Below are 13,558 nucleotides of genomic sequence, written 5' to 3' on the forward strand. Positions count from 1 at the left end.
TAATTACTCTACATCAGCAAAATTATCCTCTTGGGACTTAGGGGCACACCAGAAGTAAAACTGGCTCATAGAAGCCATTTTCACTTCAGAGTATTTTGGATTCATAATAAACAAGGAACATATTAAAAAGCACAGTGAATGGGCTTTGCTTTTTTTTATGTATGTATGTATGTTTGGTTGGTTGGTTTTGTTACAATTTGAATAAGAAAGACTACGAAGGCTTTCCTGACTTCCTAAGGAAAGCATCTCCAGCTGTACACTTTGCTAGCTGTGTAGGATAGTATATACCACTCATCTTACTTACCTTTAGCTATGTCAGTTGCCCAGGTCATGATATGATCCATATCCATCTCTTCACTTTTGTTACTATTAATGTAATCAAACAGTGAGCCAGCAGAAGCATACTCTGTCAAAAAAACAGCAACAAACAAGACATTTTAAAACATAGCACCTAACTTGAAAGATGTAATAGAAACTCTGCCAGTTCCAGAAAGAAGTCAACCTCTGGCTTAATGACAAAGAATTTGGGTTCAGCAGCTAATACTATTCGTAGTGTAGTAGAAGAGTGGTAGTTTGTTCTGACTACCCCAACACAGACATAATCTACTGCCAAGGAAAAAAACCTAACAACAAACGAAGTGTAATCATATATAACAACAGACATTAAATTGAAAAGGCATTAGAAAGGTCTGGCATCAAGAAAGATCAGGTAAAGCAGTTCAAATTCCAGAGTAAAAGGCTCTGGATGTTCCTTGTTCAGGATAAGCAAATCTTTTTCTTAATTTCTCTTGACTACACCAACAAAATGCCACAGCAGGAACAAGGGTTTTTGGGGTCTACTGGTGTTTGCAAGTGTGGCAGATGGAATCCAGTCTGACTACCAGAGCTGTATGGCTCAAAGCAGGAATAACATGCTAGTTTCACCTACACACATTTAGGTGTGAAACTGGAGACAACTGAAACCTGCACAGCGCCACTTTTATATAACCTAAAATTCTTACTTTTTTACACAGTGAATTTGCCACTCTTGATCAGAAGAGCATTTAACATATGGGGTTGGTGGTATCAGATCCATCTTACTGTTTCCAAAATCAAGGATACTCCCCACTGGTAAGCAGTACTGTGTGTAAGTGATGCCCCATAACAAAGGGCATCTTTTTTTTTAAAGTAAAGCTACATGTTAAATATATATTGTTCTGTTAGGAAGGAAGGGTCTCCAAGTAGAAAGGGAAATTAAAATTTTCCTATTTCCCCATGGAGGAACAGAGTAGCAAATCAAATAATCTGTTCATGAAAAACGGAAGGATGAAACTAGAAGCCTAACCCTGAGATATGCAGAACAGATTTCCTTGTGCTGTAGGTCATGTACAGCAGTCTAAAGGCTGTAGCTCTTCTGCTTAGTATTTATTTAATAAGTTTTATACTTATTTAGAATTCATTCACGTTTCACCAAAAAGGAAGTTTATGAGATGAAGCGGCTGATACATTTTCTTTTATCTGTTTGCCATGACAGAGCAGGCACATGCCACCACATGTAGCCCAAGTAGCACAGAGATCAGTGGCATGCAAGGAGCAACTTAAGCCTTTTAGCCCCCTCTTTCAAGACTATTCAGTGTGCTTCTCAGGCAGAACTTAGAACCTACTCACAAGACTCAGGGAATCTTCACATCATTTCAAAGCAGCCACAAAATCATTGCCACTAAGACGATACTGAATGCATCTGAATTTTGTTAATAATAATAATCAATGATTGAAACATGATAGGCTAAATGCATTAAAAAAATTTATATTGTTCCTTATCAAGGAAATCAAAACCACTGGGAGATTGTTGCATGGGGAAGGAAGACAAGGAAGGAGACAAGACTGAATCTGCAGCCTAGAACATGGTAGGCCAGATGAGAAGATTCCAGTGCTAAATGAAAGAGGGAGAAAATAGCAAGTCCCTTGAAAGTAAACACTCAAGTGGCAAGCAGAACCTCCCACTGAAAGGACAGACGTGTTGCTTCTGATGTCACCGACAGAAGAGTAAGCTGCTGACCCGCACATTTCCACAGTTAAAACAGAAGCTTTTTTTACCCACGATGTCATCATCCGTCTTATAAATGGATTCTTCAGGAATAGGTTGGCTGCATGCTTTGCATGCCTTTACAATGCATAATTTGATCCACCAGGGTCAGGGACAACTCAGCTCCCCAGGCCCTTTGCCATTCTGTGTGAACAGAGGCAAGCAAGCTTTTATCAACAAAGCTCCACTGTTGGTATTTATTCTGTGTATTTATTGTGCCTCACGTTTTTACCAGGAGCTTATGGATTTGGATATCATATCGCAAGGACAATGTTCTGTCAATAACGGAAAAGAAATATTTGCTTTAGAAGGAAACAGTCTGAGTGCCTGACTGGACCCACCCTGTGATGGGCTGTGGGATACACCATATGGTTCTGTGCAATGGGGGCACAAGCTCTGAGAGCCTTTTGGGAGGAGGGAGCTGTGGTCAAAAGCCACACTTGAAAGCTAGACATTGAGACTGCTGCTGACAGACAGCCAGTGACATCTAGAATGATGTGATCCATGTTAGCAGCTCACCAGGCGGGATGATCTGCTGTAGCGCTGACATACATCCCAGCAGGAAAACGTGTTTTAACTGCAGATGTAGCCTTTCTCAGAGAACTCCTCGACAATCCCACATAAGATGTTACGTGCAGCTAATACTCAGTACATGCCAATGCTTGGCTGAATGCTCTCATCTCCATCACTGAAGAAACATTAGTTTCTCTGCATTTCTTTTTGTTTGGGATTTTCCCTCACAAGAAATGGATCTCTGACTAAACACAGGATTAAGTCTGCAACACTGATGGCCATCCGGAAGATCATGAAGTAAAAACCCCTCTAAAATATATTTCAAGTACAATTATCATTTCTTTTCTCAGCAGTCATTCTCTCATTTGAAAATGGTGTGGGGAAATGGAGCCTTGCTTCCCTTCCAACCCACAGGACTCTGGTCTCATTAGAAGTTGCAGGGAGCACAGTTTGCTAAAAAAAAAAAAAGCTTTTTTCTTTAGCCAGGGTGTAATCAGAGCTCCCCAAGGAACAAAGTGGTTGAACTATACACTATAGTCTCTTTCTCACAGGTGGTTGGAGTCCCTGTTCTCAATACCATTATGAATTACTTTAGCTGCTGTCTGTCTGTCTGTCTCTCCTGCAACTGGTAAGCAGGTCAAATGTCTCCAAACACTGACCTTTTGCAAGATCAGACTGAGGCCTTCTGATCCAGACATCATCCCAGGTCATTGATTACAACTCTGCTTTTTTACTCTGCTTGCTGGTTTACACTTATTACAGTTATATTAAGAAGGGTAGTAAAATTTCATTACTTGATTTATTAGTTTTGTATTAATTTTATTGCTTCCAGAAAGAATTCAAGTTCCTGTCTACATGCCATCACCAGTGCATTCTCTGAGCAGTGTAGACTGTGGTCAGCTCCTGCACCTCTGGAGTGCTGGCTGCCACACCAGACCTCCACTAGGCTTATACTCCTCTGGTGAGCAAAGCCTCCCATGCTCTGAACAGTGCTGCCGCTCTGATGCGCTCCCACCAGAGCAGTTATCACAAGTTATCACTGCTGTGATAACCAGATGTCTAAGAGGCAGGTAGAAATAACTGAATTTTCACAAGTTCTGACCACCATCTGAGAACCAATAAAAACCTGAACAGCAGTGATTCAAACTGGTATTAAGACTGTACCACACGTAAAGACTACTCTTTGCATCAAACTTTGAAGTATTTGAAGTGACGTGACAAAACATGCCTCTTAATTCACACTTTGATGGTTTTACCTCTCTGAACATTTATTTCAGCAGATGGGAGATTGCTTTGCTTTGGGTTTACTTTCTACAACTATCTTACATAGTTTTTCCCACACAGAAAAGGGAGAAAATTTTCTATCTGGACCAATTCCCAGGTATGGGCAGGAAGCTTAAAGTGGTGATAGAAAAAAGAAAACACCACCAAAAAACCCCAACAAAACCATAAAAACCAATCTCTGCATAATTCTAGGAATGTCAGAATGAATAAAACCTAGTTTCCAATGAATAAAGGGAGTTGTCTTATGATGTCTTATAAACCCTTGACTTTATTTCAAGCTCTTCCCAGGGCTGGGAACTTCCCACTCTAAATTCTCCTATTTTCAATGCAGGCAGAATTCATGATGTAGCTTTGCTCTGAGCAGACTCTCAGCCTTCCCTTTGCACAGAACCTGCCAGAACTTCATATCATGAAAACCTCTACTTCTGCAATATGCCAGTTGAAATGGAAAAGCAATTCTCAGAAAAGGGTAAGAGAACACAGTGAAAGCTACTGTTTAAATGAGTGCTGAGTTTGTGCAATCCCCTAGGCTCCACCTGCCTCCACACTGCCTCCAGCCATGCTCTAGCCTGGTTCCCACCTCCAGCACTCCCATTTACATTGAGGCAGATGGGGCCAAGCACTCTAACATTCAAACAAGGCCAGAACAAATAGCAAAACACTGAAACAGGGTAAAGCAAATACTTTGTAACATTGGAGTTTTGCAGAGTCAAGAAAAGGGTCAGACATAATCCTTACCTGTAACTATGCCATAATTTGGAGGTTCAATGACAGCTCCGTAGAACTGAATGATGTTTTTGTGACTGAGCACACTGAGTATTTCTGCCTGTTGAAAACAAACAAACAAGTTAGACAATTAAAATGGGACATTTACTACAATAGTTTATTTTATACCCCAGTGGGTATACACATATATATAACATATATATAAACACACACATATCTAGGAAAGACTGTCCACAAACACTTGGCATTTGAAAACCTTATGAGAGAGTTTGGCAGATGAATGCTTCGTATGTTTGGGGGGAAAATAATAAATTTCAGACTATTCTTTCACGGCCAAGGCACAGATGTAGAAGTTAAGTCTTTGGAAAAACTGAAGGCCTTGGAAAACTTTGTTCAAAGAAAGATCTGGGATTTTTGGCAGAGCTGCAGCAGTCCTATCCAGAATTTGTGTTTATGCACAAAGTACTATGGGTTCAGCGAGTCCAGCGCTTCAGGCTGTTAGAGCATACCATGCACACACGGCTCCATCCAACATTTACTGGAAATGCGGAATTTCCAGGCATGCGCTGTGGAGTCTGACTGGATACGCACAGCAAGCACGCTTGAGATTGCCAAATAGCCAACAGTGCAGCTGAAACTGCTCCTCAGAGCAGACTGCAGATGTTTGGCAATTCTGGATAAACATACAAAAACCTTCAAATTCCACTTGAACAATGCTGCTAGGTTTGAGAAAGAGACTGCAAGACAATGAGACTGTATCCACAGAAATTAAGACATATACTCCCTGTAGTTTTTGAGAGTAAAGGTCAGGTAACTCCTTCAAGATCTCTCACCAGTTTCACCTTTGTAGTTTATTAAAATAAATACTCAAGATTTTAGATGTTTTTACACAAATATACATATTATACAAATACAGATACATACTATTATATATTTTTCTCCACAGTAATAATGCATTATTTTAAGAGTTTGAGATTATGTTAACTCTACACCAGGCAAGAGCATCTAACAAGATCACAACTCCTCAGAACTTACCAATTGTATCTGATCTGACAGATCCCTTAGCAGATCCCTTGACTGCCAGTGGGAATGTTGCTATTTACCTGTAGGAGTCTTCATACAAATTCTTAGATAACTGCCAATTAAATTATTTGTAGCTTTGCAGATTCACTGAAAACAGGAAGGCTATAGCAGTTTTGCAAAAAGCCATAGTACATCAGCTAGTGCTACTGTAATAAACGTAGAGCTAAAGCCAAGCAGTATTTTTTTTGGCGGTACCATGATACATGTGCCTAACTGCACGATTACAGATAAAGGCACCACATTACTCATTTTTTTGCTGTTGTTGTTGCTTAAAGCCTTTTCTGAGTAACTTCAACACAGTTTTGAAGTAAGACCTCTATCTTTAGCTAATGCCTAGACATTTACACATATTCAATGAAATCTTGAGACAGGAATACCACAAACAGTTAAACTATCTAGAACACCTTATCTTGAACACCTTGGTCAAGAGGAATGGAATAAAGCCATCTTCTTCTAAAGTACTTAAAATCCCTGTGTCTTCAAAGTACTGTGCACACCACCTGCTGTGGTGTTTACAACACAAGTACTTCAAAAGGTCATTAGAATTAAATTGATGGGTCTTACATTTAATTTTCCCATGGTGTAATACATTTAGGTCTTGGCTACACAACTAGTATTAGATCAATCTTTTCAGAGAATGATTAAAAATGTCCCATGATTAACACATTCAAGTGCCATAGCTGCCTATTCCACAACAACCAAGTGCAGAACTCAGTGACTATCCTCCATCTCACAGAAGATGCTGCTGGATCCAGTGAAAGCGCATCAGAACCAGTGGACAAGAGGAAGGGCTGGACCAGCAGCAAAACCCAGACTGACAAATCACCTCAGTGCTACCACGAAAGGGACAGCAAGCAAGATATGAGCATTGGGCCAAGAAGACAGGTACTTCACTGCCACAGGCAAACTGACACACAGTGATTTTATTATTTAGAGATGCAAAAAAAAAATAAATTCTAAGATTATCTTATTTACATGATATTATACACTAAAATAATATTCCAGAAGTATGAAAAAATGCCGTGTTGACCATGGCTAATACCATCATCTTCACATTGATGTTCACACTCTTATCTGGGATTTAAGAGACACCAAAGCAACATTCCATCTAAGACATATGGAGATGCACCTTCTAGTTTTCCACAGATACCCTGAATGAAAAACTGGGAGGGAAAAATTTGCCAACTCTTTTTAAGGACCATTATATCTGACAGAAATCTTTTTTAAACACTTTTAATCACTCTGCTGTTGTTTGCACTAGCAATTCTAGATGATTCCTTTCATGTTTTGTTCTTTTCAGTTGCTGTACATCAACTGTGAACTCCATTAGCCAATTTAAAGACACTTATTCCTTACAGTGAGAACCAGATGCAAGTCAGTCCACATCTTTGAAGCTTTTGTACTATTTTTGACAAGAAGTGCCATATTTCAATGAAAATGACTTTCAGATAGCAAATTACAAAGTGATGGTTAAAGACTGGTATTTCAAAGGTCTCTTAGGCACTAACAAGAATATTCAGAATCACCTTTAAGCATCAAACTCATACTTAAATCCAAAATGCCTAAATGCTTGGAAGAAAATCTTGTCATGCATCTGTGTCTAAAGGCCATTAAAGAAGTCAGCCCTCACTGGCTTGGGCACAACACTCTTCCCTCAGTAAAGCTGCTTTCTATCTTATGCAAGCTAAATGAGTACCAATTTCCCTCCTAACTGGTGAGGAAAAGTAACAAGTATTCAGCTATTTAATTAATGTTTTGTGAAAAACAGATTTTTTTTTTAATGTTGTATTGAAGCATAACTAGTGGGCTCTTCAGCTGAAGGAAAGGCACCCAAACATGTAAATACAAACTCCCTGGATATAATATAGAGACACAGTTAGACACACAAGGTGACTGCAAGAGAGCTTAATATTATGCTTAGTCCCATGATAAGCTTAGTCCCAGCCTGTTACTGACCATCAAACTACACTAAAACCATTCACTCTGCACTTACATCAGAGGTATGGATGAAATTATGCCCTCTCGAGTCCTGCCGAACTGCATTACAGACTAGATGCCATTTCTTGAAGGCAAAGAGATTCAGAACTCTAAACAAACCTAATCCCCCGTTTACCTAATTCAACCACTATCACAAAATCTGAGGTCAAAGCAAATTACACAGAAAACATTTTAATTTAATTCTCACTCACTGGCTTACCATAAATCAAACCCAATTCATAAGACAGCTACAGTATAAGAGTTTGGAATTCAGGTAATCCCTAAGTGTACAAACATTGTAATTGTGTCCTGTGAACCATGGTATGGATCACAGTGTTTAATGGGTAATTTAGTTTTATGGTTGTTTAATCTCTACTTACTGACATATGTGAAAATGTCAATTACATCATCTATGACTGACATCACCCTACAGCTGCCTCTAGACCCATAAGTACTGCTCTTAACCTTGTAGTACAAACAACCATGCATGAATAACCGTATCTTCAGCTGTTTCAGCAAGTAAAAACAGGGTCCTCCCCTAGGCCTTGTCTGTGTTCAGCAATTACTGGACAGAAATCACAAACACAGATTCTAAGCATGGCCAACAGCAAATGAGGGGACAAACCAAGCTGGCTGGACAGTGTGGTCTTGTTATGAGCATCACAAGCCTCAGCTCACTGGGATAACCCAAGCCCTCGCTTGCTTTTGCTCTGTCCTGTACCAGCACAGCAAAAGCAGCAAATGCAGCTCAGCTCTGACGACAACTTAAAGGTTGGTGCTGATTGCAGATGTGGGCAACCTGATGCTGAGCTGGCATTACTCGGGAGCCAGACAAGACCATATCGGCAGATCTTTAATTGCAGCCACAGAGACAGTAAGGATGTGGACGGAGGCACTTTGCATACAGCTGTGTTGTTGCCTGCCAGCTACTCACAGCATCTGCAGCTGCTCTTGTTAGAGCTCCCTATCCTAAGGCAGTCAAAGTTAGCAAAGACCAAAGGACTCAGCATATTTTAGTTACTTTGGTTCTCCTCAGAAATATGTTAGAAATTTAGTACAGTCACACTTGTAGTCAAGAGAACTGATCAAGGGCTTGGGCTAGCAGCACAGCTGGAACTGCAAAAGAACATCTGTCCACACAGTTTTTTCAGTATCAAAAGACTTTTCTGCTTGGGCCCGGACAAACTGGGCCCAAAGCAACTCAACCACCACTTCTTCCAGGTGCCTTTGGAGCACCTGACTGGAAAAAGCAACGTACTGCCATCTTTCCACTCTGCTCTGAGCACACTGGTTTAGGATTAACACAGGAAATAGCTGCAGCCCCTTGTGAGATCATCAGGTCAGCCAGCAGCCGACCAACTCTCCCGTTAATAAATCAGTAAACTGGACAGCAAGAGGCACCTTCGCTCCGTGTAAAATTACAGTTAGACATGGTTAGCTACTCAAAGAATCTGATTAACACAACTTCCTTAACTGCCTTATAATACTATTATATCGTGCAAAAGTTTGGTTATTTATTTTTTCAGAGAACTGTTTGTCATGTTTATTAAGGAGATATTTAGACACACTGAAGGCAGCTTTAGAAAGACATTTTTTTCCTAAGTCTTATAGCATTTTAAAGGCTTTGAGTTTTGTCATGTTCTTGGGAGAGTTGCAACTTAGCTACTCTCAGGGGGTTTTACAGTCTAATAAAAGAGCAGCTGGAAGAGGCCAGCTGATGTTTTATTACAATCATTCCATTAGTGGCAACCACACACAAAAAAGAAATGCTAACACAAATAAATACCACACCTTTATTTCTAGATTCCTGCTCAAAAATACATCCAGTCTGTTTCCATTCCCAGCATCTCATGAACGCTCTCTTGTGAATTCACTGTTGTCTAATAAGATATGATGCCTCTTATAATATACCAGTTTCTCTAGGTAAACAAGCCCAAAACATCATTTTACAGACACAATACTAGACAATAAATTATTTTCTCAAGATGCAGAACTTCAGAAACATAAAACTATTACTAAGAATTATATAGCAGAGATGAATCATAGAATCAACCAGGTTGGAAAAGACCTCCGAGATCATCCAACCCTTGATCCAACACCACCATGGTTACTAGACCATGGCACTAAGTTTCATTTTAAAAACCTCCAGGGACGGTGAATCCACCACATCCCTGGGCAGCCCATTCCAGTGTCTGATTCCAATGTCTGATTACTCTCTCTGTAAAAAATTTTTTCCTAATATTCAACCTAAACCTCCCCTGGCACAGCTTAACACCATGCCCTCTTGTCCTGATATGCAATTATTACAGTTCTGAACACTGAAAAGAAAATCAAGCAGATACAAAATAAAACCTTAGGACTTTGCGAACTGATTTATCTGTTCTCATAAAATTTTCCATAGAAAAAAGTACAAACAAGAATTTTGTGCTTTGGAGTCCCTAAATAATAAGCAAAGCATTCTGATTGTCCAGTTCAGGGAATGTTTGCTAAACCTATTAAACTGTCTTTAATATTAACAATGCAAGAGGAAAAACCACATGAACATGGCAAAGCCAAGGATCATTGGTGAGATCTTTTATATGCAAATAAGTAGAGTTATCACTTGCTCCAATGGACACACTCCCAGAATAAATGTGTTACCAACTTTTTCAATAGATTTTCAATCGACTCTTTTTTCAAAATTGTAGTTCTGAAACTATGGTTGCATGTCACTTAAAGCTGTGTGAGCTTGGGCTTCTTTTTTAGTATTGATTTAGAGAATAACTTATGCCAAATGAAAGCAATCTTCTACAGCCTATTTACATGTTAAAACTCTGTCAGCATTTGTCTTAGAAGATAGCCTCTACATTCGAGCTGTATTAAGTAACAGCATCCCGTTTTTTAAACCATATAGAAGAGAGTTAAATTACATTCTCGGATTGATGTCACCAGCATTTCTGTACATAACAGAATTAAATTCTCACAAGTACATCTGCAATGACGTACCAAATTTGTACTTAAAACCATTTTGATGGAGCAAATGTTTCAGAGCATCAGATCTGCATCCAAAATTATGTCCCAGAGACTAAAAGTGGAAATATACAGGAAACTAATAAATTCTCATTGCTACATAATTATCATACATTTTAAATCCACTGGTTTATATCACCAAACAATTCTCATTTTTTCAGATACTGTGGTAGAAACACACTTCAAATACATTGTACTGACTTTTAGGTTGCAATCTTGAAGAAAAAAAAAGCACATTTCCAAGACAACTCAGTTGTCGTAATATACCAGAGAGAAGGAATATGGACATAAATTTGTTATGTGGCCTTTTAGGCTCTCCCCATCTTATGAAATTTACTTTAAAATAATTAATTTGCATCATGCAGCACCAAAGGACATGTTAGTAGTAAAATGTATTGGATACTGACCATTTGAAAAGAAAACTGAGTTATAGTAGAGTATAAAACTTTTTATAGCAACCATTGCATATAACTTGGCACTTTAAGGAAGGAGGCTATGGGGTTAGAAGTACTAGGTAGTAAATGCCTGTCAAAACACTGCAAAGGCTTGCTCAGCCCATGGAAAAAGCTTGGTATCAGTGAAAGAAGAGGCTGTTAACAAACTAACAAAACTAAGCAAGGGCACTTTCTGTAGAAAATCCTTACGGAAGGTTTAATAAGCTTGAAAAAATTCTGTGTTACAGTTACACTGCCATTAACAACAACAAAAAAGCATAAACATTATGGACAAATAATTCACACACAGATTTCAACTAGAAATCCACAAGGTCCAAACATATCCTACAGAGGTGTTACATTTTGCAGCAGACAACTTGAGATTGTATGAGCATTTAATATTAAGGTACCTGATAAGGGGAGATCTGACAAGAACAAGTTTACTCTGGATTTCACTACTATTATTCACATACAGTACAACCCTTCAAAACATGCATAAACTACATATTTGTAATTGTGTAAGAGTTTAGAAGTTATCAATGTCCTGCAATACTATAAATATTTAATTCAGGCAGATTTGGAGTATGAAGCTGCCTCCAGTTGCAAAGCAACACCAGCAATTGAGTAGAAACAGCAGGGCTGAAATACCTGAGCTCCCATAGAGCAGTTTATTTTCAGCAATCATCATTTCTCTTCTCAATGCTGGGAAGTTTTCCCAGTTACCTGCAATCATTTTGAACACAAACCTGCTTTGACTACGGAGAACGGTAGCAAAAACAACATCCCTAAAATACATGGGAATAACAAGATGTAAAACTTTCTGACTCCCTGCTCCCTCCACAGGTGGGAAGGTATCATAGCTAATATACAACATCTGAATATTTTCAGGCCCTCAAAATGGAAAAATATTCAAGGAAATTATTTCTGAGATCAAAGTCACTGTAAATCTTGTAAGCACTGTGTTAGAAAGACATTCTGGTATGACAGTGATGGGCAAAACCAATCCCCTCTCAACGAGCCATGTCCATACATATCCAGACAGAGCAGTGATTTTTCTGAGATCTGCACAGTATTTGTAAGGAATCTGGATAAGATAACCTAGAACAAGTCAAATCTCATTATACAGTGGCTTTTGCTGAACAAGTAGCATAGGCTCCAACAGAGACAGCAGCAGCTGTACTTCTGCGTCCTGATCCACTCCTCTAAAGCAGCTATGATCTTTACACTAAAGTATTTTTCCATCTTGATCATGAAAACTGTAATTTAACCAAGGAAAATAAAACCCATCATGTTCTTGATGAGCACTCATTTAAAGCCTGTCTTAGATAAATCCAACCTACTGTAGCTAATGATAGGGATAGCACTTGATGGGAATCCCTCTTACTGGAATCAGAGTGAATGTCATAATTCCAGAAAATATTTCTCAACCAGACAGGCTGAGCCCACTCTTATGAAAACAGCACATGGCAAGATGTGTTACCCTGCTGTTATATGTTAACAGCAAATCACACATGGTTTTGTTTTCCACATGGGCTACCAGAGCTCTATACAAGGCTCTCAAAATGACCTGCCCCTGCAGAAAAGGAAAGAATCACTCCCTACCTGGAATCCACCTACTTAAAAAAGACACAAAACTTTCAAAACAGAAATTCCAGCTGCGACCAGCAGGCATAAAAAGAAAGGAGAGAAAGTAGTTGCCAACTACTGATGTTCCTCTGCTGAAGTAACTGAGAGTCCACCATGGATGAGAGGCATTTTTCTTGTCACATTTACATTCGCCATAACACAACCTCACAAAATCCAAGTTTTTCAGGAACATGAGTTGTCACCATAATCTGAGTCTCTGACTGCTGTGCATTACCTGAATGACACCCATCATGTTTTTATGTAAAACTGTCCAAATAATCCACCATGAATCGTGGCGAAATCTTCACCACAAATCTGCTTCCAGTTCTGGTTTCACCATGCAGTTGCAACAGATCACCTTCCTTCTGAATCCAGAGCAGCAAGCTGTCTCTGTCACCAAGTCCTCTTTCTCTTTACCAAAACTTAAGCAGTAAGCATCCTTCCTCAAGTTACAGCCAGATCTCCCTTTCACCTAGCTGGAATTCACAACAACATAAGCAAAAACATCCTCTGGAAACCCAGGACTTCCAACTCCACCAAAACCTGACTTGCACCTTCTCCAACTACGTACCACTGTCCTTCAACCTGGACCACCCCATAAAGCAATAGCCAGAACAGCATACTTCACAGCAGGTCTCTGTCTATGCCACACTACCACCTAGACCACTACGGATCAGAATCTCCATTTCTAACAAAACTAAAGTTTTAGCACATAAATTCCTTACCCATTTTTCAGAAAAGTTATTCTTCTTTGTCTAAGATTGAAAATTGTATTTTACTCAGAAACTTGGCTCAGATGCTACCCCTACTGCGTAGCAATGGTCAAAAAATAAAACTAGAC

At 39.3% G+C, this 13,558-nt stretch overlaps 1 protein-coding gene across 1 annotated transcript in view; it reads right to left on the reverse strand.

Moving 5' to 3' along the window:
• LOC108508437 (mitogen-activated protein kinase kinase kinase MLT-like) overlaps nucleotides 1-13,558 on the reverse strand; it is a 66,121-nt gene that overhangs the window by 31,497 nt on the left and 21,066 nt on the right. Inside the window, exons 3-4 of the mRNA XM_017837228.1 lie at nucleotides 4,601-4,688; nucleotides 305-406 (exon numbers count right to left, since the gene is read on the reverse strand). Of these exons, the coding sequence (XP_017692717.1) occupies nucleotides 305-406; nucleotides 4,601-4,688 (190 nt within the window). The remainder of the gene's footprint in view (nucleotides 1-304; nucleotides 407-4,600; nucleotides 4,689-13,558) is intronic.

Source organism: Lepidothrix coronata, unplaced genomic scaffold (genome assembly GCF_001604755.1).
Source record: "Lepidothrix coronata isolate B3197 unplaced genomic scaffold, Lepidothrix_coronata-1.0 Scaffold7, whole genome shotgun sequence".
Lineage (NCBI taxonomy): Eukaryota > Metazoa > Chordata > Aves > Passeriformes > Pipridae > Lepidothrix > Lepidothrix coronata.